This window comes from Mustela lutreola, chromosome 8 (genome assembly GCF_030435805.1).
Source record: "Mustela lutreola isolate mMusLut2 chromosome 8, mMusLut2.pri, whole genome shotgun sequence".
NCBI lineage: Eukaryota > Metazoa > Chordata > Mammalia > Carnivora > Mustelidae > Mustela > Mustela lutreola.
In genome coordinates this window covers 144,773,770-144,796,480 of record NC_081297.1, presented here as the reverse complement: position 1 = coordinate 144,796,480, position 22,711 = coordinate 144,773,770, and the positions used below count along the sequence as shown (strand labels likewise).

General features: G+C 59.5%; 2 protein-coding genes across 6 annotated transcripts; both read left to right on the top strand.

The window, feature by feature from the left end:
- CENPM (centromere protein M) lies at positions 1–18,381 on the top strand. 3 transcript variants are annotated; one of them, XM_059187129.1, is made up of 6 exons: positions 1–140; positions 679–758; positions 1,783–1,890; positions 4,206–4,285; positions 5,409–5,500; positions 18,053–18,381. In XM_059187129.1, exons 1-6 carry the CDS (start codon positions 84–86, stop codon positions 18,137–18,139), a joined length of 504 nt encoding a protein of 167 aa, XP_059043112.1. In that variant the 5' UTR covers positions 1–83; the 3' UTR covers positions 18,140–18,381. The 3 variants fall into 3 exon arrangements, with proteins under 3 accessions (XP_059043112.1, XP_059043111.1, XP_059043110.1); XM_059187128.1 differs by lacking the exon at positions 18,053–18,381 and adding an exon at positions 9,922–10,736 and having other exon boundaries at positions 1,798–1,890; XM_059187127.1 differs by lacking the exon at positions 18,053–18,381 and adding an exon at positions 9,922–10,736.
- A 382-nt stretch (positions 18,382–18,763) lies between these two features.
- Positions 18,764–22,638, top strand: TNFRSF13C (TNF receptor superfamily member 13C). 3 transcript variants are annotated; one of them, XM_059187126.1, is made up of 3 exons: positions 18,764–19,006; positions 19,380–19,616; positions 19,981–22,638. In XM_059187126.1, exons 1-3 carry the CDS (start codon positions 18,862–18,864, stop codon positions 20,160–20,162), a joined length of 564 nt encoding a protein of 187 aa, XP_059043109.1. In that variant the 5' UTR covers positions 18,764–18,861; the 3' UTR covers positions 20,163–22,638. The 3 variants fall into 3 exon arrangements, with proteins under 3 accessions (XP_059043109.1, XP_059043108.1, XP_059043107.1); XM_059187125.1 differs by having other exon boundaries at positions 19,377–19,616; XM_059187124.1 differs by having other exon boundaries at positions 19,296–19,616.
- Positions 22,639–22,711: the final 73 nt, after the last annotated feature.

Here is a 22,711-nt window from a genome sequence, read left to right as displayed (position 1 = left end):
TCGGTCTCTCGCTTAAGGGCGGACCTCAGCAGTTTGAAAGATCCGCGCGCGGGGCAGGAGCGGAGGTTCTTTGCGTGACTGGGATGTCGGTGTTGCGGCCACTGGACAAGCAGCCGGGCCTGAACACGGCCACCATCTTGGTAGGCGTCAGCTGCTCGGCTTCCCCCGCCCGCCTTCCCTCCTTCCCTCTTTGGCTGCGCCTCAGCAGCCGGCTCCTGAGCGCTCTGTCAGGGTCTGGAGCGCGCCTTTCCGGCTGGGGTGTGGTGGGCGGGACAGCCACACTCCGAACCAATGGGAGTGGTCGCCCGCTGAGGCTGAAGGACGCCCCCACCAATACTTGCGCGGCGGGCTCTTTCCCCGTTTCTGATTGGTGGAGCTGCTGGGCGGGGAGACTGGGGAGGGTCCCGGGAGGCTGAGTTCCTCGCGGAGCGGGCGAAGTGGTTCCCGGGGTCGCTGGATCCCGCGGTCCGGGGGAAGGTCCTGGGAGGGAAGGACTGCGGTGCGGCCAGCACTGGGCCCTCCACCCGTGCCCGGCCGAGCCCTGTCGGTAGACGGCGCCGGGCGCGAGAGAGCCGGAATCCGGGAGCCGCGCGGCGTTCGGTGTGTGGCCCGCTGCCCGGGCCCCGCGGCGGGTCTGCGGCGCCCGGGCCTCAGGAGGCCGCCTTCTCTGCCGGGCAGCTGGTGGGCACGGAAGACGCTCTTCTGCAGCAGCTGGCCGACTCGATGCTCAAGGAGGACTGCGCCTCGGAGCTGAAGGTGTAAGTAGCCGAGGCCGGGGGTGTCCGATGGCTCTGCGGTGGCCTGAACGGTGGGCCCAGGAGCGCGAGCCGGGAGCCAGAGAGGCGGGCGCACGTGGGGCCGGGCCCAGAGGCGCGATCCGTCCCCAGCCAAGGGACCCTCCGTCGCTCTTGTCACGCACCCCTGTTTTCCTGCAGCTCTTGTGACCACCGAGGATGTCTTTGTGCACCTGTTCGTTTTCTCGTTTCGGGGCTGCCAGCCCCACGGACCCCTCGGTCGGCCCCTTGAGGTCAGGGACTTTGACTTTTTTCCCTACGGAATCCCCGGTGGCTTGAGCAGTACTTGGCATAGAGGAAAGTTCAGCTACCCCCCAGATGTCGAGAAAAGTTGACTAAAGAAGTAGTATCTTGTTTTTCTTTTTTTAACTGGGGGAGAGTGGAAACAGCTGCCGGTGGGAATCAAGTGACGGGATGTATGTGGGTGTCATTGTCCCTGCTGGACAAGCTCCAGGGGCTCATGTTGACGGAGAAGGATCCCAGTCCACTGGGTGTTCCTCCATGGGAAAGGGAAACACCCTCACGGGGAGAATCAACCCCCTTCCAGCATTTGAAAGAACCTGATGAGGGAACAAGCTCAGACGAGTGATGAGGGTGACTTACCCAAGGTCACATAGCTGGTCACGGGCAGCCTGAGATTTGAGCCCACTTCCATTACCCTCCAGAGAGGTTCAGCCTTAACCCCTAATCCGCACAGTCTAACACCCCTCTTCTGAGCCTGATCTCCCTCCCAGCATGCAGTGTAGCTGGCTAGCCCCATGCCATCTTCTCTCCCGACTCCCTCTTGCCAAGGTGGTTACCAGACAGAGCTACCTTCTGGCAGTAGAGGTCAGTCTAGATGGGACCAGCTCTGCCCTGCCCCTATTCTCACCTGAGGAGTCTAGTCCACAAGAGCATCGGGGGAATAGGTGAGGAGCCCTCAACAGCCTCTTGCCCCAGGGCGGGCAGCATGCGAAAGGTCACTGTGATGTGGATCTTTATCCTACAGTTTCTCATTTTTCAGCCACCTGGCAAGGTCCCTCCCTCTGCCCTCCAACATGAATCGGCCCCGAATTGACCTGATCATGTTCGTGGTCAACCTTCACAGCAAATACAGGTGAGAGCCAGAGAGTGGGGACATCAGGGCTCAGGTAGACCTGGCTTAGGGATGTACTGGGATGGTGACATCACTTGTGATGGGAAGCAGGGGACACAAGGAGAGGCTGCCTGGGGCTAGCCCAGAGGGTGAGGATACGGAGCTAGTGGCAAGTGAATGATATTTTAAAGACACTGATTAAGGGGTACCTGCATGGCTCAGTCGGTTCAAGCTTCAAGCATCGGACTCTTGATTTTGGCTCAGGTCATGATCTCAGGGTCCTGGGACTGTGCTCCACGTGTGTCTGCCTGAGATACTCGGTCCTCCTCCCTTTGCTCCTCTCCACCATGCACTTGCTCTCTCTCTCTCTCTCAAATAAAATTTTAAAAATAAAAAATAAAGACACTGATAAACTCCAGCGGTGGCATTGGTCATTTATCTAATGCTTTCTGCAGCCTTCTCTGTATCCGTGATGGCAGACCCAGACATGAATGAAGCAGAACCCCCACCCAAAGGTGTTCCCAGCCCACTGGGAGAGGAAGCCAGACTCCTGAACAGATGATTACAGTATCTGGCACTGGTCCTGTAAAGGAAGAATGCGTTGGGCTATGAGAGTCCCAACAAGACCTCTGACTCGGGACTCAGGGCAGGATAGACTTTCTGCTAGAGGTGACCAGGACAAACTAGCCCGGTAAAAATGAGAGTCAGCAGAAGGTTCCAGATGAAGAAGGTTAATGTAATGGGTAGGAGGAACACAAGGTGTGTGTGCAGGACTGAGAAGGCTAGTCCAGGGTCAGGAGCCCAGGGTAGTGGGAGGCTGTAGCCAGGGAAATGTGAGTGATGGTGATGCTGGGCGCCTGGCCTCTCTGTGGTGCCAGCTACCCTGGGGGACAGGACCGCAGTAAACCTGGGGAATATGGTAGAAGGTCTGCTCTCCCTCTTGGGGGATAGCCAACTGAGGGTAGGCGGGGTGCACCTCTAGCACAGAATCTGAAACACACCCAGTCATGAGGTGGGGGTTAAGGGAAGGCTGGGGTGGAAACACTAGGACCAGGGACATAGAGCTACCAAACACAAACACCCAGCGGCAGGATCAAATTCAGACCTACTGTCCGGCCAGGGGGAACAGGTGAGCAGTGGCTAGAGCCCATGGTGATGCAGAGAAAGGGCTGAGATCTGCCATGATTATCAGAGGTCCTGACTCAGCAGATCTGCTGCTCTTTGGGTGAGATCTCTGTTCAAAAGGAACGCTGACCTGTCTCTGGGGAGATTCTGCTCTACAGTCACACATCAGGGCAGAGAGCTATCCTTACTGTTTGCTTCAGGCCTTGTTCATTCAGGCTGAAACCTTGGCTTGGTTCTCCTGACCAAGATGGCTTTTTGGCCAAGAGACAACAGATTCTTTATCCCTCCTTGGACACCAGTGAATGAAACCCTTGGCTCAGCGGGTCAAAGTTCCCTTTTCCGAGAGGAGAAGATTGTTTTCATACACTTGATGTGACTATAAATATTGTCACCTGATTGGAAAGCAATTTTGCAATACCTAGGTACCTTTTTTTTTTTTTTTTGAGAGAGAGAGAGAGTGTGTGTGTGCACAAGTGGGGGTGGGCAGACGGAGAAGGAGAGGGAGAATCTCAAGCAGGCTTCGTACTCAGTCCAACACAGGGCTCTATCCCAGGGCCCTGAGATCATGACCTGAGCTGAAAGCATCAAGAGTCAGACAGAGTCAGATGTTCAACTGACTGAGCCACCCAGGCGCCCCCGACCTAGGTACATTTTAGAAAGACACATATTGTGTCCCAGCCACTCTGGGTCTAATATCTTCCCCCACAGAAACATTTGTCTACATGTGTGAGAACACATGTGGAAGAATGTTCATGCGGCAACCTTGTCATGACGAGAAACTGGAGACCATGTAAGCGACTATCACCTAGAAAATAGATTGTGATACGGGGTGGTCGTTCCAAAAAATGCCACAGGTTGAACCCAACCAAACCCAACTACATGCTTATACATATCACTGCCTGTATTTGTGTATGAGAAATTCATATGCAAATGGAATTATACCCCAAACTGGGGGCAGCAGTAACCCCTGGGTTGTTGAGACAGAAGGGTGGTGCTAGAGAGGGACACTTACTCTTTACTGATCACCTCCATATTTACTGTTGGATTGTTCTAGAGGCTTGAGTCACTTTGTAATGAAATGTCCTTAAAGTGAAAGACAAAATATTCCCCTAGTGGTGTTTCCTCTTATATCTCCTTCTCCGGCCCCTCTGGATGAGGAAGGCCTTCTGCCTTCTCGGTCGTAAGGTCTGTCCTGTGTCTTCTCTCATCAGCCTCCGGAATGTGGAGGAGTCCCTGCGCCATGTGGACGCCACCTTCTTCCTGGGGAAGGTGGGCTTCCTTGCCACAGGCGGTAAGTCCATTCCGCCAGTCCCCCTTCCCCACCCCCACCTCCCAAGGGAGACTTCTCACTGAAGCCGTGCAGATCCCCGGGGCCTGGGGCAGGGGCAGGGTGGGGAGGAACTGTGGAAAGAAGGAAGTACATGAGCTTCAGAATCTGCCCTGTTGCCCGTCTCTCCGTCTCTCCGTCTCTCCGAAAGCAGATCTGAGCAGGTCATTCCACTGAGATCATTCCGGAGAGTTAGCTGGGGACTCCCCGTGGCTTTCAGAGTAAAATCCCAGCTCCCATGAGGACAAAGTCTGGCCTTCCGCCTTCCTGTCTGGGCTCATCCTCCTGTCACTCTCCCGTTCTTGGGCTCGGCTTACAGTTCTCTGAGCAAATCCTGCTCTTCCCGGGACTGTCGTATTAACAGCGGAACTGACAGTAGCTGGCCTTTCCCCAGCACGCCCTGTATCCAGACGGCGTCATTTCTCTGTACTTCATCTTCACCACACTCAACCCTTTGAGGCACATGCTGTTACGTGTCACAGCTGAGGAAACTCTCCGTGTGGTGTAGTAACCTGCCCGAGGCCCATTGCTAAAAAGTGGTACAGCCAATAGTCGTACCACATCCTTAATGATTATATCCTACCGCTTCCCGTGAATGCTCTTTTCCTGTTTGCCTCGCTAACCCCCATTTCCCATCTCTGGGGGACAGCTCCCTGACTGGCCCTGCAGTCCGGGCCCCTGGGAGTCCGTCCATAGACTCCCCGCCCTCCCTCCTCCACGGGTGCGTCCGTCCGCGCCGTCTGCCCCCAGCCAGCTGAACTGTGAACCCCCCAGGCTGTGCGGCGGCTGGTACAGATTATGCTCAGTAAGCACTGATGAATTCCCTATAGATTAATTCGTCGAATCTCTGTAGTCCTGGGGGCTGTTCCCATCCTCATCTTCGAGATGAAGAAACTCATGTTTCTAGAGCACGCTCTCTCCAAGGCCTCCCAGCTTGAGAACAAAGTATGTTCTAATTTGACGAAAAGCAGGTTGAACAGGCAACTGAGGCCCGGGGAGGGGGTGATGATTGAGTTTGCCCAGTGCCTCCTGGCTCACGGCCGCCGAGGCAGACATTCAGCCCGCCACACTCACGGCTTCTTTGCAGCTGGCCGGGAGAGCCACTGCAGCGTTCACCGGAGCACCGTCGTGAGGCTGGCCCGCACCTACCGGAGCCCCCTGCTCTTCTGTGACCCGGAGGTGAGGACGTTGGTCGCGGGGGCGCAGGGAGAGGGCTATCAGCGCTCCGTGGGTGTGTCGGGAACGCTTCTCCGAGGGTCGTCAAGTGCTCGAGCAAGGGGATCCTGATGTGAAGACACAAAATCCTGATCTGAATCCTGGCTTCACGGCTCACTGTACCTCGAGTACAACAGTTAGCCTAAGCAGTGGGGGGGCACAAATGCAAAGCAGAGCGATGATACACATTCGACCCGAGCTCCTCCGAGATGCCAGGCGCTACGGCTTGTGCCTGGCGTTGCTTTGTTTTCTCTCATAACCAGGTCTCGCGTATGTGCGGTGGGTCCTCGTTACCGTCTTGCTCTCCTGCCGGGCTGTCAGTGCCAGGAGGCCAGGCATCTTGTCTGTTTCCTTAACCAGGGCTGCCGCGCGTCCCCCTGCAGTCAGAATGCCCACTGCCCCCCTTATGCCCCTGGACTACAGGCCTGGTCTGGTCCCAGCACGGGGCAGGGCATCCAACAGGCAGCGGCGGTGGCTGGGCAGTGGTGGGTGCAGGGTTGGAGGGTGTGCGTGGTGTCGGTTCTGTCCCAGCTCACTTCTGTTGGGGTTTCTCATCCGAATTATGAGCCTGACAGAGCAGTTTTGCTGATACATTTTGCTCTCTGCTTCTCTTCCTGCAGTATGAATCCTAACTTTTTGCTAAAAGTGCTCAGCAGCCGCTTCCTCTGGGTGGTCAGCAGAGGACTCCCAGGGCCTGGACCACCCCACCCATGTACCAGACCTGCTCAGTTCATTGTGGGGTGTGTTTATTAGTTTTGAGGTCTGCTCTGCTCTGGTCTTGCTTCTGTTCCCAAAAAGCCAAGTGATGTAATGCAGAGAGAACCGAGTCAGCACCCTGCCCATTATCAGCACCCAGCCCTGGGGCTCTTATTCACAGGTTTGTGGACCCCTCTGGTCTGAGTAGAATTCAGGGACTCTGTGAACTTCTCTGAGAAAAAAAAAAAAACTTGCTTTTTTCCCACTAAGCTCTAGTGAAATTTAGCTTTATGAGTATGGGCAGGAGAGGGCGGCAGTAGTAGCAGGGGCTGGGTCTGTTCCAGCAGAAGCAGCACATGTTCCATCTCGTCAGGGGAGGGGCAGGTCTCCTGACTCAGTGCATCGATGCAGACTGACGCACTGCTCTGTCACGGATTCGGTTTTCGTATTGGGTGACTGTTTAAGTCAGCACGCTGATGTCAGATAGGACCGTGAGGCCTGTGCCATGCCCGAAGTGCCTGCCCTTCCAGGCTTTTCTTACAACATACCCCAGAAACCCAAGACCTAGAGAGGAGAGGCGACTTGCTCAGTCATGCAGCTAGTAAGTTCTACGGGAGAGCCAGCAGATTTGCAAGCCGTTGTCTCCTTCCCTTCTTAACCTGCTGACTGTGTGGCTTTGGACAGGTCACTTCCCCTACATGCAGCCGCCATCTCCTTCCCTCCAAAGGGGAACCATAATCTTTGCTCCACAGCCCAGGTACATCAAACCTTAGGCGGTCCTGCTGTGGTGCTCAGGACCTTGTGCTGTGCGGTGCAGTTCCCCGTGTGGCCAGTAGGTGGCAGGCCACACCAGGTCCTGGGGTCTCCGGGAGCCTGACTCCAGGAAAAGGCCTGTGATGGCCCGTTCCCAGGCAGCCGCTGGCCTGCCCCCAGCTAAAGCTGGCATTCCTTCGGAGGAAGCAGCCGGTGTTTGGACAGTCATCACTCCTCATACCTGTGTTGTCCTTTGCCGGACACCCCCCCCCACATACCTGAGTTTGCGCCTCGCTGTATTTTAAGGCCTTGCCCGGCAGGAATTTTCAGTCCTGTTCTACACATAAAGAAACACATTCCAGAAGCCGGGGCATTGACCCAGTGCCTGTATTTCCGAGCACTGCTGATAGGGCCCGGGGCTGCTACCTAAGCACGAAGATGGGCCAGGCGTTGCGGCTGCCCCCACAGAATCAGGGGAGCCAGACCGCGGGTCCCGTGTGCCACGGCAGAAGGACTTGCCGAGACCGGGAAGCCTGGCGGGGAGATGAAGGCGTTCCTCCCTGCAGGTGACGCAGCAGCCTGGGGTAGTCAGACTTGGGTTTGGGGCCGCAGCTCCGGAGTGTGGTGTGTGGATTGGAGGAGGCCCGGCCAGGGATGAGGCTGCTGCAGGAGGCCAGCCGGGGAGCCGGAAGGACAGCAGCAGCAGCTCGGAGCTATATTTGGGGGCGAAGGCCACAGATCTCAGAGGGAGTGGATTTCGTCAACAAAGACTTCTTATTTATTTATTTTTTTAAAGATTTTATTTATTTAATTGACAGACAAAGATCACAAGTAGGCCGAGAGGCAGGCAGAGAGAGAGAGTGGAAGGGAAGCAGGCTCCCTGCTGAGCAGAGAGCCCGATGCGGGGCTCGATCCCAGGACCCTGAGACCATGACCTGAGCCGAAGGCAGAGGCTTAACCCACTGAGCCACCCAGGCGCCCCTCAACAAAGACTTCTTTGGTACCTCCAGTGAGCTAAGCGTTGTTCTAGGCACCAGCCATGCAGCATAAAACAAGAGTGAAGAAGGAAGAGGAAAACCCCAGCTCTGTGGTCATGGAGGGAGCAAAGCAAAGAAGTCAAAGCTGTGGGTGCTAGAAAGTGTGGTGTGTTGGGTGGTAAAGTGGTGAAGGTTGGTGGGGTTGGCAGGAGTGACTGTGAATGGGACCTTGACAGACTTGAAGACGATAGGAAGGCAGGTGCCGAGACCGCTGGAGGGAGGAGGGAGGAGGCCGGAGGACCAAGTGCGAAGGCCTGGCGTGTGCTCCTTGCCTGGTGTGCCCAGGGTCCCCCCCCGGGAGGCTGAAGACCAGATCACAGCATAGGGCAGGGTAGTGGTGGCTGTGTCGTAGTGACCGCGTCCCCAGAGCAGGAGTGCCTCGTGGGTCTTAGTACGGGTGGTGACTTTCAGGCTGCATAAGACGGGAGCTGCAGGGAGGGTGCAGGGGTGGGGGCGGGGAGGGCCTGATACGGGTTTTATTTATTTTTCTTTTCTATTTATGTGATGCAAGTTTAAATGGATCCCTCCAGCTGTTGGGAGGAGAGTAAATGGAAGAGAAGCAAGGGCAGAAGTGAGGAGGCGGCCCCGGGGGCTGTTTCTGGAAGAGTTAGGAGTGGCCTGGGCTCCTGCTGCCCAGGGAAGGGGGAGGCAGGATGGCCTGTACCACTGGGCCATTTTCCAGGGTGGAGCCAACCGAATGTGCCGGTGGCCGGGGTGTGAGCCGTAGGAGAAAAGAGAGGATGGCCCCGGGGTTTTCAGCTGGGCCGCTGCTAGGATGGAGGTGCCCTTGGCTGAGATGGGGTGACTGCAGGGGGGACAGGTTGGGCGGACCCTCAGGGACTGCACCGGAGACATGCTAATCAGATCGGGGTGTCTGTCAGCCGTCTACCCAGAAATCGAGTAGGCAGCCACGTACGTGTGTCTGACGTTCAGAGGAAGGGTCTGGAGATGTAATTTGGGCATTGTGGGTAGTGAGATGGTTTTAGATCACAGAACTGGATGAAGTTCCCAGGGAGTGTGGGGGGGGAGGAGCCTTGCAGAGGCCAAGGCCAGGGGCAGCACTTAGAACTTAGATGTGTGTGTGGAGGGGGCAAGTGTGGCATCCTGGGGGCTGGTGAGGAGCATTCTGCAGACCGGAGCGCTGTGGCTGACCAGGGTCTGATGAGAGACTCGGAAAGAATAACAGCTGCCTCTGGGTTTGGATTAAGGAGTCACAAGTGGCAAAGATAGGAGCACAGGCAGCACTGAGCGTGCCTGGTCCCTAGTGAGGGTGACTGGTCAGATGGCAAAACCCCTTCCCTAGTTAGAAGAGGAGGACGACGACGATGTGCCCACGGAGCCTGTTGGCAGGACAGGGCGACCGAGCATCGTGTGGCCTTCGTCAGGCTCTGATGTTGCATCTCCTTTGCTGCTTTCTGGCGCCAGGCCTGGGGACAGAGTTGCCAGCCCTACCTGACCGCACCCCATGGCACCTCTGGGCCCCTGCCCTCCAAAGCCCTGTTCAAGGAACCCTGTTGATGGGACCTCCCTGTCCCTGTGAGGGCCACTCTCTGTCCACTCCTCCTTTCCACGCCCAGGTAAAAAGGTCTTCAGGGCCTCTGCCTCCTGGATGTCGGTTGGAGCTGGGTCTGGTTCAGATCCCAGCCTGGAGACCACTAGACCCTTCACCTGTCTTGGCCAGCCCTGCTTGCTAAGCCTCGCCTCCCCTGGAGGAGGGGTCACTGTCTGTGGCGTTCCTGGTCCCTGGAGGACCTCTGAGGGCTCTGTAAGCCAGAGCAGTTGGAAGCTGCTGGGTGAGGCGGGCTGTGGACAGGGGCCTGGCCACGATGGGCCGTGGTGCCCGAATGCGCCCCCGCGCTCCGCTTCCGCCCACCCCCATCCTCCACTCTCCCTCGGCAGGTGGACGGCTTCCGAGTCCCGGTCGCACAGCGGCTGGTGCGAATGCTGCAGATCTGTGCCGGCCACGTGCCTGGTGTCTCGGCCCTGAACCTGCTGTCCCTGCTGCGGAGCTCTGAGAACCCCACCCTGGAGGACCTGTGAGGCCTGCGGTCCCCCCGACTGAGTTGCCCCTCCCCAGGGCCTGGGGTCTGGGGCGGGGGACTCCGCTGTTGCCGCAGCCCGGCTCTGGGTCTGGGGTCGGCTCCCTGCATGGCCCAGACTCGGGAGCCCTGCTGGTGGGACGGCAGCCCCCGCCCCGCCCCGTGCTCACGCCAGCGGAGCCCCGTGTCTTCATCCACCTGCCAGGCTGCCCCACCGCCTCAGGCTTCCTTTGAACAAAGCATCCACGGCTCAAAAATAAGTCTGAAAACCCCTGGTCTTCTCCACCACCTCGACTGTGCAGATGAGGACACTGAACCTGGGCAGTTATGAGGGTCTGGCCGGGGTCTTGGACTCTGCGACCCCATCTGACCCCACATCCTAGCCCTGCCATCCTCACAGAGCCCGCTGTGGCCTCGTAGACCCTCAGTTTCCCCAGGTGTATAATGGAGATCGTTCTACTGAGACATTGTCACGTTGGTTAGGACCGAATGAAATGACAGGCCTGCCGCTATAGGGTTCCCTCCATGTGTGTTCCGTGTATCCCGTGATCCCTTGTAGTAAGACCTTGCCCGGTTCCAGCTAAGCGCTCGGTGAACGGTACCTATTGTGTGAAATCCCACAGAGCTGGGTTAAAAGCTGGTGCAAACCCAGGAATTACACTGTTTATGAATTGATACATTTGTGGGAATTATGTAAGAAAGGCTGTCTGGAGGGCTGGCTCCTGGCTTGGCGGCCAGAGGTTGTGCCGTGACCGTGGCTCCCCATCTCCTCTGGGTCTAATGAGAATTTGCAAAAGTGCCAGGGTTGGAATCCAGAAATCCGGTGGCCAGCTGGGCACACGCTGGTAGAGGAGACCGCAGGAGGAGAGCTGGGTCTGGGCTCCCTTAGACCATGACGGTGCCCCCACCCCACCCCCATTTGGCTCATGCAGGGACCTGCCTCCAAACTCAGGCCTCTGCTTCGACTTTGCCGTCATAGCTGGAGCCCCTGCTCTCCATGAAGTGGGGCCAGCTTGAAAATCATGAGGGGATGCCTGCCTTTCTCCCCGCCACAGGCTCCTGCTCCGGCCTGGCCCAGCGCCGCACCCCTAGTGCTCAGTAGGTCCAGCAGCCAGACGGCTGGCTGGTTACAGGCCAACCCGGAGGACCCACTGAGAACCTCAACTGCGATGATTCCATCTGAGGTCCCTAGTGTCCGTGACACAGCGGGGTGCCGCACACTTTATTGTCCTCACATGGCCACTCCTGTGTCCCCTGGCAGACCTGCGAGGTCGATACTATCTCCCTACTTCAGCTCATGCGAGCATGCTACTGCCAGAGGCGTGTCCACATCACACAACTCATCAGGCAACGGACCTCCAGCCCCTCCCCTGCTCTTCCCTCCAGTTGTTTTCTTAGGTGCCTAATGGTTGGACAAATGTTTGAGCATTTTTGCTAGGCAGGCCCTGGCTGTCCACACAGAAGTGGTGGACATGCAGGCCTTGTGCCTGAGAAAGCAGCTGTCAGGAAGGGCAGTCTCAAGGAGCCGCTCCCACGTGCTGGGGTCCGCACCTCAGGACAGGGGCAGGCCAGGGGGAGGAGAGGGCGAGGAGCAGGGTAGGAGCACCGCCCACTGCAAATGTGGGGCTCCTCGGCGCTGGGGAAGGGAGGCCGGCTTCCGGGGTGAGGTTGCTGCGTCCAGGGTTGAAGGATGAGGCCGAGGTGAGAGGTGAAAGTGCGCGCTAGTCTCTGAGGGGATGGGCAGGATCCGCAGAGGCCCCGGTGCCTCCTAGGAACCAGCCTGGGCCGGAAAGGTGGGGCTGTGTAAGGCAGTGCGGGGAGGGGGTGACAGTAGGGGAGGCAGGAGAGGAAGGCAGCGCAGACACGGCCTCGCTGCCTTTGCTGAGCCCCATCCCTTTGTTGGAGACGAGGGGCGCCCCTCCCCCTCCCCCTTCGCCTTCCCCCGGCCGGCATGGGGCACACTTCTATCCCCCCCCCCCCCACTCTCTGGTCCCTGTGCCATGTTTTCTCTGCCACCTGGTGCCATTTAACAAGAGAAGTGGCATCGCACCCCAGCCAAGGATCTGAGAGCCTTCCAAGCGCCCGGGGAACTCAAGGCTGTCACTGCTGCCAGCTCCAGCGAGCTTGGCGGGGGCCCAGGACCCGGGAGCCTGCCTCTGCCTCACGGCAGAGCTGAGCAGCCCCCGAAGGGCAGTCAGCAGCCCTCCCAGGGCTGTTCCCCCCGGCTGGGGAGTGCGGCCACTCTACTGTCCGGAGGCCAGGGACGCTGGGAGGCAGTTCAAGCAAGGGAAGTAATGGAAGGCCAGTCTTTCTGCCCCAAGGGTGCCTGGAATGGCTGCCTGATGCGGAGGTGGGGTGGGGGCAGCTAGGAGAGGCTGTGCCAGGCTTCCTAGGGATCTTGTGACCTGAGGCAGGTCCCTTTATCTTCCACGAGCCTCAATTTCCTTGTCTGTAGGATGTGATCAGGCTAATGAATGCCTTTCTCCCCGGTGGCCTCAGGACTGAGAAGGAGAAGCCATTATTTTATTTTATTTATTTATTTTTAAATATTTTATTTATTTGACAGAGCAGGGGGAGTGGCGGGGGGGGGGGGAGCAGGCTCCCCGCTGAGCAGGGAGCCTGATGTGGGACTCGATCCTAGGACCCTGGGATCATGACCTGAGCCCAAGGCGGACTCTTAACCAACTGAGCCACCCAGGTGCTCCAAGAAGCCATTATCCTAAACACAAAACTTCCAACCAGTGTCAGAACTCTAGGGTTGGCCTTGGTCACAAGATGGTCACAGCAGAGGCAGTTACAGGGGCGGGCTGAGGCCCCTGTAGGAGATGCCTTTCTGCTGGACGTTCGAGCAGCCGGCTCCATGCTGTCTGGGCGCACAGAGGAAAGAGTGGGGTTTGGGCCCCACTGACGGGACCAGGCTTTGTCAGCCCACAGGCTCTTTTGTTCCTTGGGCACTCCCCAGGGGGCTCCCTTTCCTTCGCTGAGACGGCCTGGGCCTGTGTCCTGGCCCGGATCTAATGCTATTTCCGACCCTGGCCAAGAAGGCTGAGCCTCCCCAGTGAGGAGGGGGCTCAGCAGCAGGCACCGGTGTCTCCTTCAGCCCTCGGCAAGCGGAGGCAGGGGCAGCCTCGGTCTGGGGCTCTGCCAGGGCGACCTGGCCACAGAGGGGAAGTGGTGCAGTGGGAAAGGGCCCAGCCCTTGAGTCTCACTGACGTGGGGTCTGTGGCCAACCTGCGTGGGACCTGGGGCAGCTCACTTCCTGTCTTCCTGTGCCCACAGCCTCTTGAGGTTCTCATGGGTCTCAGAGAAACCAAAGAGCCCGACCCTGTGCGTGCCCTGTGTATGCCCTGCACAGACAGGGCTGGCTGCCCGTGCCGTGCGGCGGACATGGTGGAGTGCCGGGGAGTTCTGGAGGGAACGGCCTGCCACAGCGGGCCCCTCGCCTCCCGCCCCTACTGCGGGCCGGGCCTCCCCGAAGGGCTCCAGCAGAAAGGGACCCTCTCCACAGGGCACAGCTGCTGCCTTGCTCTCCTTCCCTCTGTCTCCCCTGGGGCCGCACGGGCGCAGCAGAGACTCAGTGTGGGAAGGCTGCTCGTAGACCCCTGGAGACTTGAGGGGTGGGGGTGAGGAGTGAGGACAGTGTGGGGGTTGTCAGGACCTGCCCACCTCTGCGTCCCCCCTGAGTGTGACCTGTGGGCTGCAGACTGCTGAGGACCAGCTCTGGGAGGGGGGGAGAGTAGGGAGTCCCAGTGGCCCTGACCCAGGCAAGCCAGGAAACAGCCTCCCTTCTAGGGGCCACCCTCTTACACCCGGAGAAATGCCAAAGGCATCTGGGGGCCCCTGGGAGTTCACACTGGGGGGAGTGCCTGGTCTGGCTACGTAGCGGCCCTGCGAGGCCTGAGGGCTCCCTGCACCTGGCCGTCCCCAGCCGTGTTCGACCACGGCCCCCCACCCCGAGGGCTGCACCTGACCTGCCCTCCACCTGCTGACCGGGAAGGGACTCCGCCGCTGCGTGTGTCCTGGGAGCCGTGGTGGGAGAGCTCGGACTGAGGGGCTGCCTGCCCCGTCCCCCATCCTGAGCCTGCTCTCCTCTTTGTGAAGCGGGAACCCCACTGCCGTTTCCCCCACAGGGCTGAGGTCTGGGCTCCCGCAGGGCCCGGGCCGGCAGGTGGTCAGGCAGTACTGGGCCCTGCCGCTCTCCTGGTCACTGTGCCATTCCCCGGGCCTCGTCCGCTCCTCCCCGGACATCCTGGGTGCGGGAGGTCACTCTCCCTCTGTTGGGAAATCTCACCAGGCCCGGCCTGACTCCCGGGCCGGCCCTCCGTGACACCCTTCCCTCCTGAATTTGTCTCCCCAGCACTGCTCACCCTCACCTACTGCACGGTTTCCCCGTTTGGATTTTGTCTCTGGGGCTCCCTGCCCTCTGTCCAGCACCGAGAACAGTGCCTGGTGCAGAGTGAGTCTCCGAAAGTATTTGCTGAACGAATGGCGGCGTCTGCTCACAGAGACGGCCAGTGCACCAGTCAGACAGGGCCGAGAGCCTGCTGGGAGGCCCAGAGCCCGCGGCCCTTGTCCCTGCCACGCGGGGGGAGGCTCCCTCCTCTCCCACCTGCGACCCGCAGGTCTAGCCCCCAGGCGGCGGGGACTGTGTCCCCCATCCCAAAGCCAGGCTGAGAACGGCTGGGCTGCCCTGGGCCACGGCCCCCAGGGATTCTGGACTGTGTGTGGGTATGTGTGCACGTTTACGTGTGTGCGTGCACATGTGCATGTAAGTGTACGTGTGTGTGTATGTGTGCGTGGTGGGGGGCAGGGAGATGAGGTTAGCCTAAGGCTAGTCAGCCTGGGCCTGTGAAAACCTGGACAGGGTTTCCAGAACCACATCATGGAAAGGCCTCACCTGCCCTTGGAGAGTCTGGAGTGGAGGGCGGAGGGCCGGGGGCTCCCCACCTCGGACGGCTTTGTATGGAGCCTCTGTCTCTCCTGCCCCTCGTCCCAGGGTCCCCACATTCCTCCGGGGAGGGGGGCTTTGTAGCAGGGTCCTGTGTGTCAGCGCTAAGTACAGGAGAAAGACAAAGGGAGTCCCCGTTCTGGGGCCCCTGACCACTCCCGGGACAAAATATGACAAAAGATGAAGGAGGGGCCCACGCGGCTGAGGGCTGAGGCGGGCCGGGAAGCCCCCAGAACAGCTCACACTGTGTGGCCCCTTTCCATGAATCACAAACCCTGCTTTTCTGCAGACGCTTACCTGAGAATGTAAAGGCGCAAAACAGGATGGAGGGAAAAGTCCAAAGGGAGGACAGCCTCCCTCGGGACCGCGGGGAAATGCCCCGTCTTACTCCCAGACTGCTGTGTTGTGTGAGGGTTTTTTTGTGAGAATGTGTTCAGGTATTACTCACAGAATTGCAAATAAAAATAATTTTTACGTAAGGAGTGCGCCCTGGGTCTCCGAGCACTTTCACATCTAGATCTGGGGGGGGGCCGGGCCCCTCTGTCCCCCGGGACTGTCCCCGCTTATCACCGAGCTGGTCCAAGTGGCAGAGTTTCCTCCTTTCCCCCACCCCGTCCCCGGGGCAGGCAGGGCGCAGGCCACGCTTCACAGCCGGCCGGGCTCGGGCCCTGTCCCGGCTCCGGGACGCGCTGGGCCATTCCTCACCCTGCAGAGCCCCTGCTTCGCCACCTTGAAACCGGTTGTCAAGATACCGCCTGTGTCAGACCTATTGGGGGAGTGTCTTGAGGGAAACTCGAGGGACAAAGATCATGGGAGACTCCCTTTTCCCTGACGGACCCCAGATTAATTATCTTTGTAAAACAATTCACCAGGAAGCGAAAACGTGAGAACACTGAGACAGTTCGTTCGTTAGGTGGGTTTTTCAGCAACAAAGTCCCTTCTTGGGGCGCCTGGGTGGCTCAGTGGGTTAAGCCTCTACTCTCAGCTCAGGCACGATCTCAGGGTCCTGGGATCGAGCCCCATATCTGCTCTCTGCTCAGCAGGGAGCCTGCTTCCTCCCTCTCTCTCTGCCTGCCTCTCTGCCTACTTGTGATCTCTCTCTGTGTCAAATAAATAAAATCTTTTTTTTTTAATTCCCTTCTTTTCTACTTAGTACCTTTGAGGCCATGATACCAGAGTAATAAATAAAAATAAAATAAAATACAATAAAATAAAAATAAAAACTATCAAGTGCCTAGCTGGTTCAGTCAGTAGAGTGTAAGACTCTTGATCTCGGGTCCTGAGTTCAAGCCACACGCTGGGTGTAGCAATTACTTAAAAAAAATAATAATGGGGCACCTGGGTGGCTCAGCCGGTTAAGCGTTTGCCTTCAGCTCAGGTCATGATGCTGGGGTCCTGGGATCCAGCCCACATGAGGCTCCTTGCTCAGCGGGGAGCCTGCCTTTCCCCTCTCCCACTCCTCCAGCTCCTGTTCCCTCCGTCAAATAAATAAAATCTTCAAAAAAAAAAAAAAAAGTGATGGAGAGAACATGAATAAAGAAATTAATCGTCACTTCAGAGTGTGAACCAAAATAAGGAATACACTGAGAATTTAACGAGCATTTATCATGCTGGTCTGTCGGGGAGATTTCTCTTAACTGTGAGGTCGAGATTCGAGGCCTCCCTCCGCCTCCCGTTCAGAAGTGGCGAGTGAGAAGGTGCGTGTGGGGGTCGGGCACCTGCCCGCGCCGCTGACACGAATCACACACACCTTTCGCCGTTGCTGCTTTGTCCTGGGCACGTGGCCTGTTCGGCTCCCAGGCGGCCCCCGGGAAGCAGTCCCTCTCCCCCCTCTGACTGGCACCCCTGAAAGCCACGTCCCCTGCTTTCTGCGGGAGCCAGTGCAGGCCCCAGTGAGACAGGCCCGCCCAGCCTGCGCAGAAGTGGCTCCTTCAGGTGACCCCAGCCTGGCCCTACGGGCCCGCCTTCTCCCAGGGACGGGTTCCTCACTCCCAGTTCCCGCAAGACTCCGTCTGCTCGGCCCGATGGCATGAGGGTTCACTGAGGCGCTCGGTCCCATGTAAGGGCTCTGCAGTCCTCAGGGTGACAGGTCGTAACAGCTCTGCCAGGGATGGGGGTGGGGGCTCTGCCGCCGCTCCCCTCCAGGCTCCAGGCCCCCCCACGCCCTCACCACACACCCACACTCTCACCCACACCCACCGCCCCAGACCCACTTCTCCTTTGCAGCTGCCTGACGCCTACACCTTCCTGCCAGGGGAGTTGTTGGCCCGCGGGCAGGGGCCGGAGAGGCAGTGGGCCAGGGCTTCCTCGAGGCCAGAAACCTGGGGCCCAGCCTCGCTCCCCTCACTCCACAGCATCATTCTTTCCTCCTAAACAACTTCGAGATGGTTCCCCTGCCCTGGGCCCTGGTGTCCTATCTCCAACCCCACAGTAGCCAGAGAGAGAGGGTCCTTAGGAAGCACAGCTCCCTGCACTCACGTACCTCCTGGGGCTCCCCGGGGCCCAGCGCCTCTGCAGCCTCAGGCTCCCTGCCTCCCCAGCAACCCCCCAGGCAGTAGCCGCCAGCAGGTCCCCAGAGTAAGCGTCCCATAAGTGTCCCCTCTTAGCTCTCTTTGCCTTTGCCCTTACCAGTCTCTCTGCCTGGAAGCTTCTCTCCCCCATGCAGCTGCTGAAGATCTACTCCGGTGCCCAAGCCCCTGCTGTCCCCTGGATCCCCAGCCCTGACCGCATAGGGGTCTGGTGTGGCCCACCGTGTCCACCGTGCTGGGGCTCGCTGCCAACCCCTGTCCCCAGGGCCAGGGCAGCAGAGGTCAGGAAGGCTTGTGTGTGTGTCTGAGACTCAATCTGAGAGACGGAGGGGGACAGACAAGTGGGGAAACCCAAACACTGGAGAGGAAGGACAGACAGAGGGGACCTCTGAGATGCGGAGGCCAGCAGGCGGGGACACACATAGCCTGGGGAGGAGCTGGGATGGGCCGGCCGCCCACTGGGCCTTGGTCTGTCTGTCTGTTCATCTGTTGATCTAAGTCTCCCTCCTTTCCAGGATCTGGAGACAGCTGTGAGCCCTTGGACCCTCGGCTACCCGCCCCCTCCCCCGGCGGTGCCCTCTGCTCCGGCCAGAGGTTGCTAACCGTCACGCAGCTCCTCCGACTAGGCACTGTCCGCTCAGAGCCCCGCAGAGGCCCCCTGGTGCCCTCAGCCAGGGTCAAACTCCATAACCCTCCACCGAGGTCCCAGCCCTGCCCTCCGACCCAGCACTCTCTGGGCTCCTGCTCCGTCCTCCTCTGCCCCGCTCCCCTAGACCTCGCTGCCTCTGGCAAACACCTTCTCAGCCTTGCCTCCTTGACAAAGCCTTCCTGTCCCCCTCCGTGGCTGCTGCTGGGAGACACTGGCTTTCCCTGGGAGACTGGGCGCTCAGGAGGCAGCCGATAAAAGGACCCAGCTCTGCCTGGGAAGGGCAGGAAAGAGCCCCAGGGGCGGGTGTAGCTGGTGGGGGCTGTCTGGGGCTGGGGCTGGCCCTTGGGGAGCAGGACAGAGGAGGCCACCCCGAGGTCTCTGTCCTGACTATGGGGGTCCAACCTCTATCGGCCAAGAGCAGGCCCAGGTCTGCACCCCAGCACTGTCCCAGAGCCCAGCACAGGCCCGCCCAGCCAGCGTCTGGGGGTGATGGTTGAGCGGTTGAATGGAGGAACCGCAGGTAGAAAGAGAAGGTAGGGGGTGCAGGGCCTTGGGGCCCCGGGGGACAGTGGTCCCACCCCAGCAGGCAGGAGGGTGGGGCGGGGCACAGTGGGTGGTGGCCCCTCCCGGTTTCCTCCTCGGAAGCCAGACTCCGTGGGCCGGGAGTGAGGCAACATGGGCAGCAAGAGGAGAGGGGCCAGGAACAGGAGGGGCAGGGACAGCCCGGCCCCCACACAGTGCGTCCAGGCCCAGTGCTTTGACCCTCTGGTCCGAAACTGCGTGGCCTGCAATCTCTTCCGGACGCCAGAACCGAGACCGGGTAAGAGCCCGCCCAGTCGGGCCAACTGGGGAGCAGGGCCGTCCTGGTGGGGGGAGAGAGGGTCCCCCTACCAGCCCCGCTGGCACCCAGGAGCAGCAAGCATGGTCTCTCCCCCCCTTTCCCCCGCCCCCGGCCCCACGATGGGGAAGGGGCGCGGTGACCAGTTTGATGGGGGGCTGTAAGCAGGGGGCCTGCATGGGGACCTGCGGTCCCCACGTGGCGCTCACCGCTCCCTGTCTTCCCCACCCCCTGTCCACCCGCCCGGCCCCCTCTCGCCTCCCGGGCCCAGCCTCGCCTCCCTCCGACCCTTCCCCTCCCCCGCCGTCTCTTCCCTCCTCCCCCTGCCCCCCCTCTCCGTCCCTTCCCCCAGCAGTGGGGGCCAGCAGCAGCCCGGCGCCCGGGACGGCGCTGCAGCCGCAGGAGTCGGTGGGCCCGGGGGGCGCGGCGGAAGCCGAGGCGGCGCTGCCGCTGCCCGCGCTGCTCTTCGGCGCCCCCGCGCTGCTGGGCCTGGCGCTGGCCCTGGTCCTGGTGGGCCTGCTGGGCTGCCGGTGGCGGCGGCGGCGGCTGCGCGCGGGGGCTCCCCCAGGGACTCCGGAGCCGCAACCCGGCGGTAAGTAACGCGGGGCCTGGGAGCTGGGAGGGAGCCTGCAGCGGGGGCCGTGCTCTGGGGCGGGCGCTGAAGGCCTCGGGTCGATTCCCCCGGGAGGGACACGACTCCGGCTTCCCGGAGCCCTCGGAGCCCGAGAGCCAAGGCTCCCCCGCTTCTCCCTTCCCCCGCACTTCCCATTTTGCCAGCCCGCTCTGCACTTCCTGTCCGGAGGCCCCATGACCTGCCACCCCTCCGCACCCCTGCCAAGGAGCTTCGGGACTAATGGCTCCGTCCAGAGCTCTCCCTCCAGTGAGGCTTCCTGCGCAGGGATGGGGAAGGGCTGTGACGCAATCCTGACCGTGCATTCCCCACCTCTCCCCACCAGAGACCCTGGACCATGTCACCATCCTCCCCCCCGGACCCCTTGATGCCACCGCTCCCATCTGGCCTCCAACCAGAGAAGACACAGCCAACACCCCACCTGCCCACAGTGTCCCTGTGCCAGCCACAGAGCTGGGTTCCACTGAGCTGGTGACCACCAAGACAGCCGGCCCTGAGCAGCAGTAGCGACGGAGGGGGCAGGAGGTGGCCCCTGTCCCCCCAGTGGGCCGTCAGCCAGGGGCTTGGAGGTTGGATTCGGCTCTTCACACACCCCCCAATCCCGTGCCCACCTGCCCCTTTTCTGGGAACCGCGCTGCTCCCCTGCTAACCCTGCAGAGCCACAGACTACAGACCTCAGACGGCCGGCGTGGCGGCCCTACCGCACCATAGCATTTGGCTTAAAACCAGACCATCTTTGGCAGCCCTCGAAGGTTGTGGCTGAGCTCCTGTGCTTTTGAGTGGCTGGGGCACATGGCGTAGGAGGTTTTTCTCTAAGTGCAGGGAAGCCACCATCCACCAGAATGGATCTAGGAGAAGGATCTGGTAGGAGGACGCTTAATTTACAGCCGGGGACGGATCTCTTTAATACGTGCGCTCCCAGCTGTCCTGCTTCTAACCAAAGCAAATGGTAGCAAGGAGTAACCAGCCCACAGGTTTGCTTCAGGATTTAATACACAATGATTCTGATTGTCACAAAGAGCCTGCATTGTGCTAATTCTCAGGTATCTGTAGCTGAGGGCCAACCCTGAGCTTGGCCCAACCTTCTAGGACCTGCGATGCCATTTTTCACCCTGGTAGCAGCTTCCAGAGCCCCAGGCTTGCCCTTGGGAGGAAGTCTCCAGCCCCCCTGGGGCTGGACTGCGGGCTCATGCTGAAGGCACGCTGCCAAGCCTCTCTCAGAGGCCACCTGGAGTCCCAGCTGTCTCCGAGGCGTGCTCAGCTGTACACAGGGAAAGGCCCAGGACTACCAAGGGGCTCCTTTGTTCAGAAGCCAGAGCAGACCTGTGGCCTTGAACCAGCTGGACCTGATGTCTCTTGAGCTCCCTCTCTCTGTGGCCTGCCCTCCTGAAGCACTGGGCCCCAAGTGCTATGGTCACTCGGCCATTCTGTGCCAGCCCCCGGGGTCACCCAATCTCCCAGTGGAATTGCTCCTCTGACAGCAGTGCCCTTGTTCTGGGGCCTGGGACTGAGACCATCTCCTCGAGTTGTGGACCACGCCGTACTCGGTCAGGCACTGCATCTCCTGCCGGCTCTCCTACAGAGTTAGAACCTCCTGACCCGGACTCTGTCCTGGACAGTCCTTGGAACTTGTCACAGGTTAGCACCCTCTGAAGGAACATGGACTACGAAGTAGAAGATGGAGTTTTGGGTCCCATTTGTCCCACTGTAGGGCCTTGGTCATGTTCTGTTCCATGCATCTCATGCCTTTCTGCCCACTTCTCCCTGAGCTGCCCAGCACAGTCTCCTGGCCGATACCCACCCTTCCTGGCCACCAGCTTCTCAGCCCAGAAGACGGCCTGGAGCCCCCAGCACCCTGATACCCAATTTAACTCTTCCTAAACCACTCCCTCCCTGAATTCATCCCAGATGCCCCTCTCTGCAAGCTGCCAGGTGGCTGGGGCAAGGTCAGGTGGCTGGCAGTCGGCAGGATGGTGGGAAGCTGGCCCGGCAATGGGCGCAGACCTCCACTCCACTTCATCTGGGCACTGGAGAGCCTGTGCTGCTCCTGGCCCCCTCTGCCTCCCACTCTCCTTTTGTACCAGAGCAGGGGGCTGGGCCCTGGAGGTAAAACCCCTCTGGGGTCCAGACATGCAAACCTCTGGCACCACTGTGTCCCAGCCACACCCCAGCTTCCTCTCTGGTCTCGGTTTCCATTTCTGAAAAATTGGGGCGGGGGGGGGGTGTGGGGGGGGGGTGTTGGATGCAAAGTGTTTCTCCAGGCCGGTCGGGTCGCTGTCTGCTGTCTGAGGAGAAGGACTTGAAAGAACCTGAAAAGATCCTTGTCCACACCCCACCATTTTACAGATAAGGAAACTGAGACCCAGAGAGGGAGAAGACTTGGCAAATAACAGAAGGGAGTTTCCTTGGAGAAGAACCAGGAGCAGAGGCGGGGGGAGGCGTGGGCAACGAGGGGGCCAGTGTCCCCCAGCCCCCGGGAAAGGACCCCACCACTCGGGGGGTTTCAGTCTCTGGCTCTGTGTCCCAGGAAGTGTTTTCTAAGAAGCCTTCAATGAAGTCACAGCTTTTGATCTTATGGACAGCACCTGGAGGAGGGGCGTGGGTATTTGTTTGCTTTTTTCTTTTTTTTTTAAGGTTTTATTTATTCATTGAAGAGGATGAGTGTGGGGCAAGGGCAAAGGGGGAGGGAGAAGCGGACTCCCCACTGAGCAGGGAGCCCCCCCATGGAGCTCGGACACCAACTCAGGACCCTGAGATCATGACCTGAGCCCAACCGACTGAGCCCCCCAGGCATCCCTTGTTCGCTTTTTAAAAAGTTTTTGTTTTTGTGGTTTTTTTTATTAGAAAAAAACCGAGACAAATACTTTGTAAACACTTTGGAAAATTCAGGGCAGTGATCCAGGGTGGAGGCCATGGAGAAATGACCCATAAGCCCGAGTGACTGTAATCATTTTACGCGCATAAATTCGTACCGTGGCTGTCATATTTGATGTGTTTTGTCTGGTCTTTCAACACTTCACCAACAAGATTTTCAACATTTGTAAAGGCTTCCACTT

Bases quoted from the DNA above. Each gene is read 5' to 3' on its own strand.
- CENPM (XM_059187127.1), top strand. From the start codon at position 84: ATGTCGGTGTTGCGGCCACTGGACAAGCAGCCGGGCCTGAACACGGCC. The intron at 1,891-4,205 runs GTGAGAGCCAGA...TTCTCTCATCAG, and splicing joins AACCTTCACAGCAAATACAG to CCTCCGGAATGTGGAGGAGT. The intron at 4,286-5,408 runs GTAAGTCCATTC...GCTTCTTTGCAG, and splicing joins GGGCTTCCTTGCCACAGGCG to CTGGCCGGGAGAGCCACTGC.
- TNFRSF13C (XM_059187124.1), top strand. From the start codon at position 18,862: ATGGGCAGCAAGAGGAGAGGGGCCAGGAACAGGAGGGGCAGGGACAGC. The intron at 19,007-19,295 runs GTAAGAGCCCGC...TCCCGGGCCCAG, and splicing joins GACGCCAGAACCGAGACCGG to CCTCGCCTCCCTCCGACCCT. The intron at 19,617-19,980 runs GTAAGTAACGCG...TCTCCCCACCAG, and splicing joins TCCGGAGCCGCAACCCGGCG to AGACCCTGGACCATGTCACC.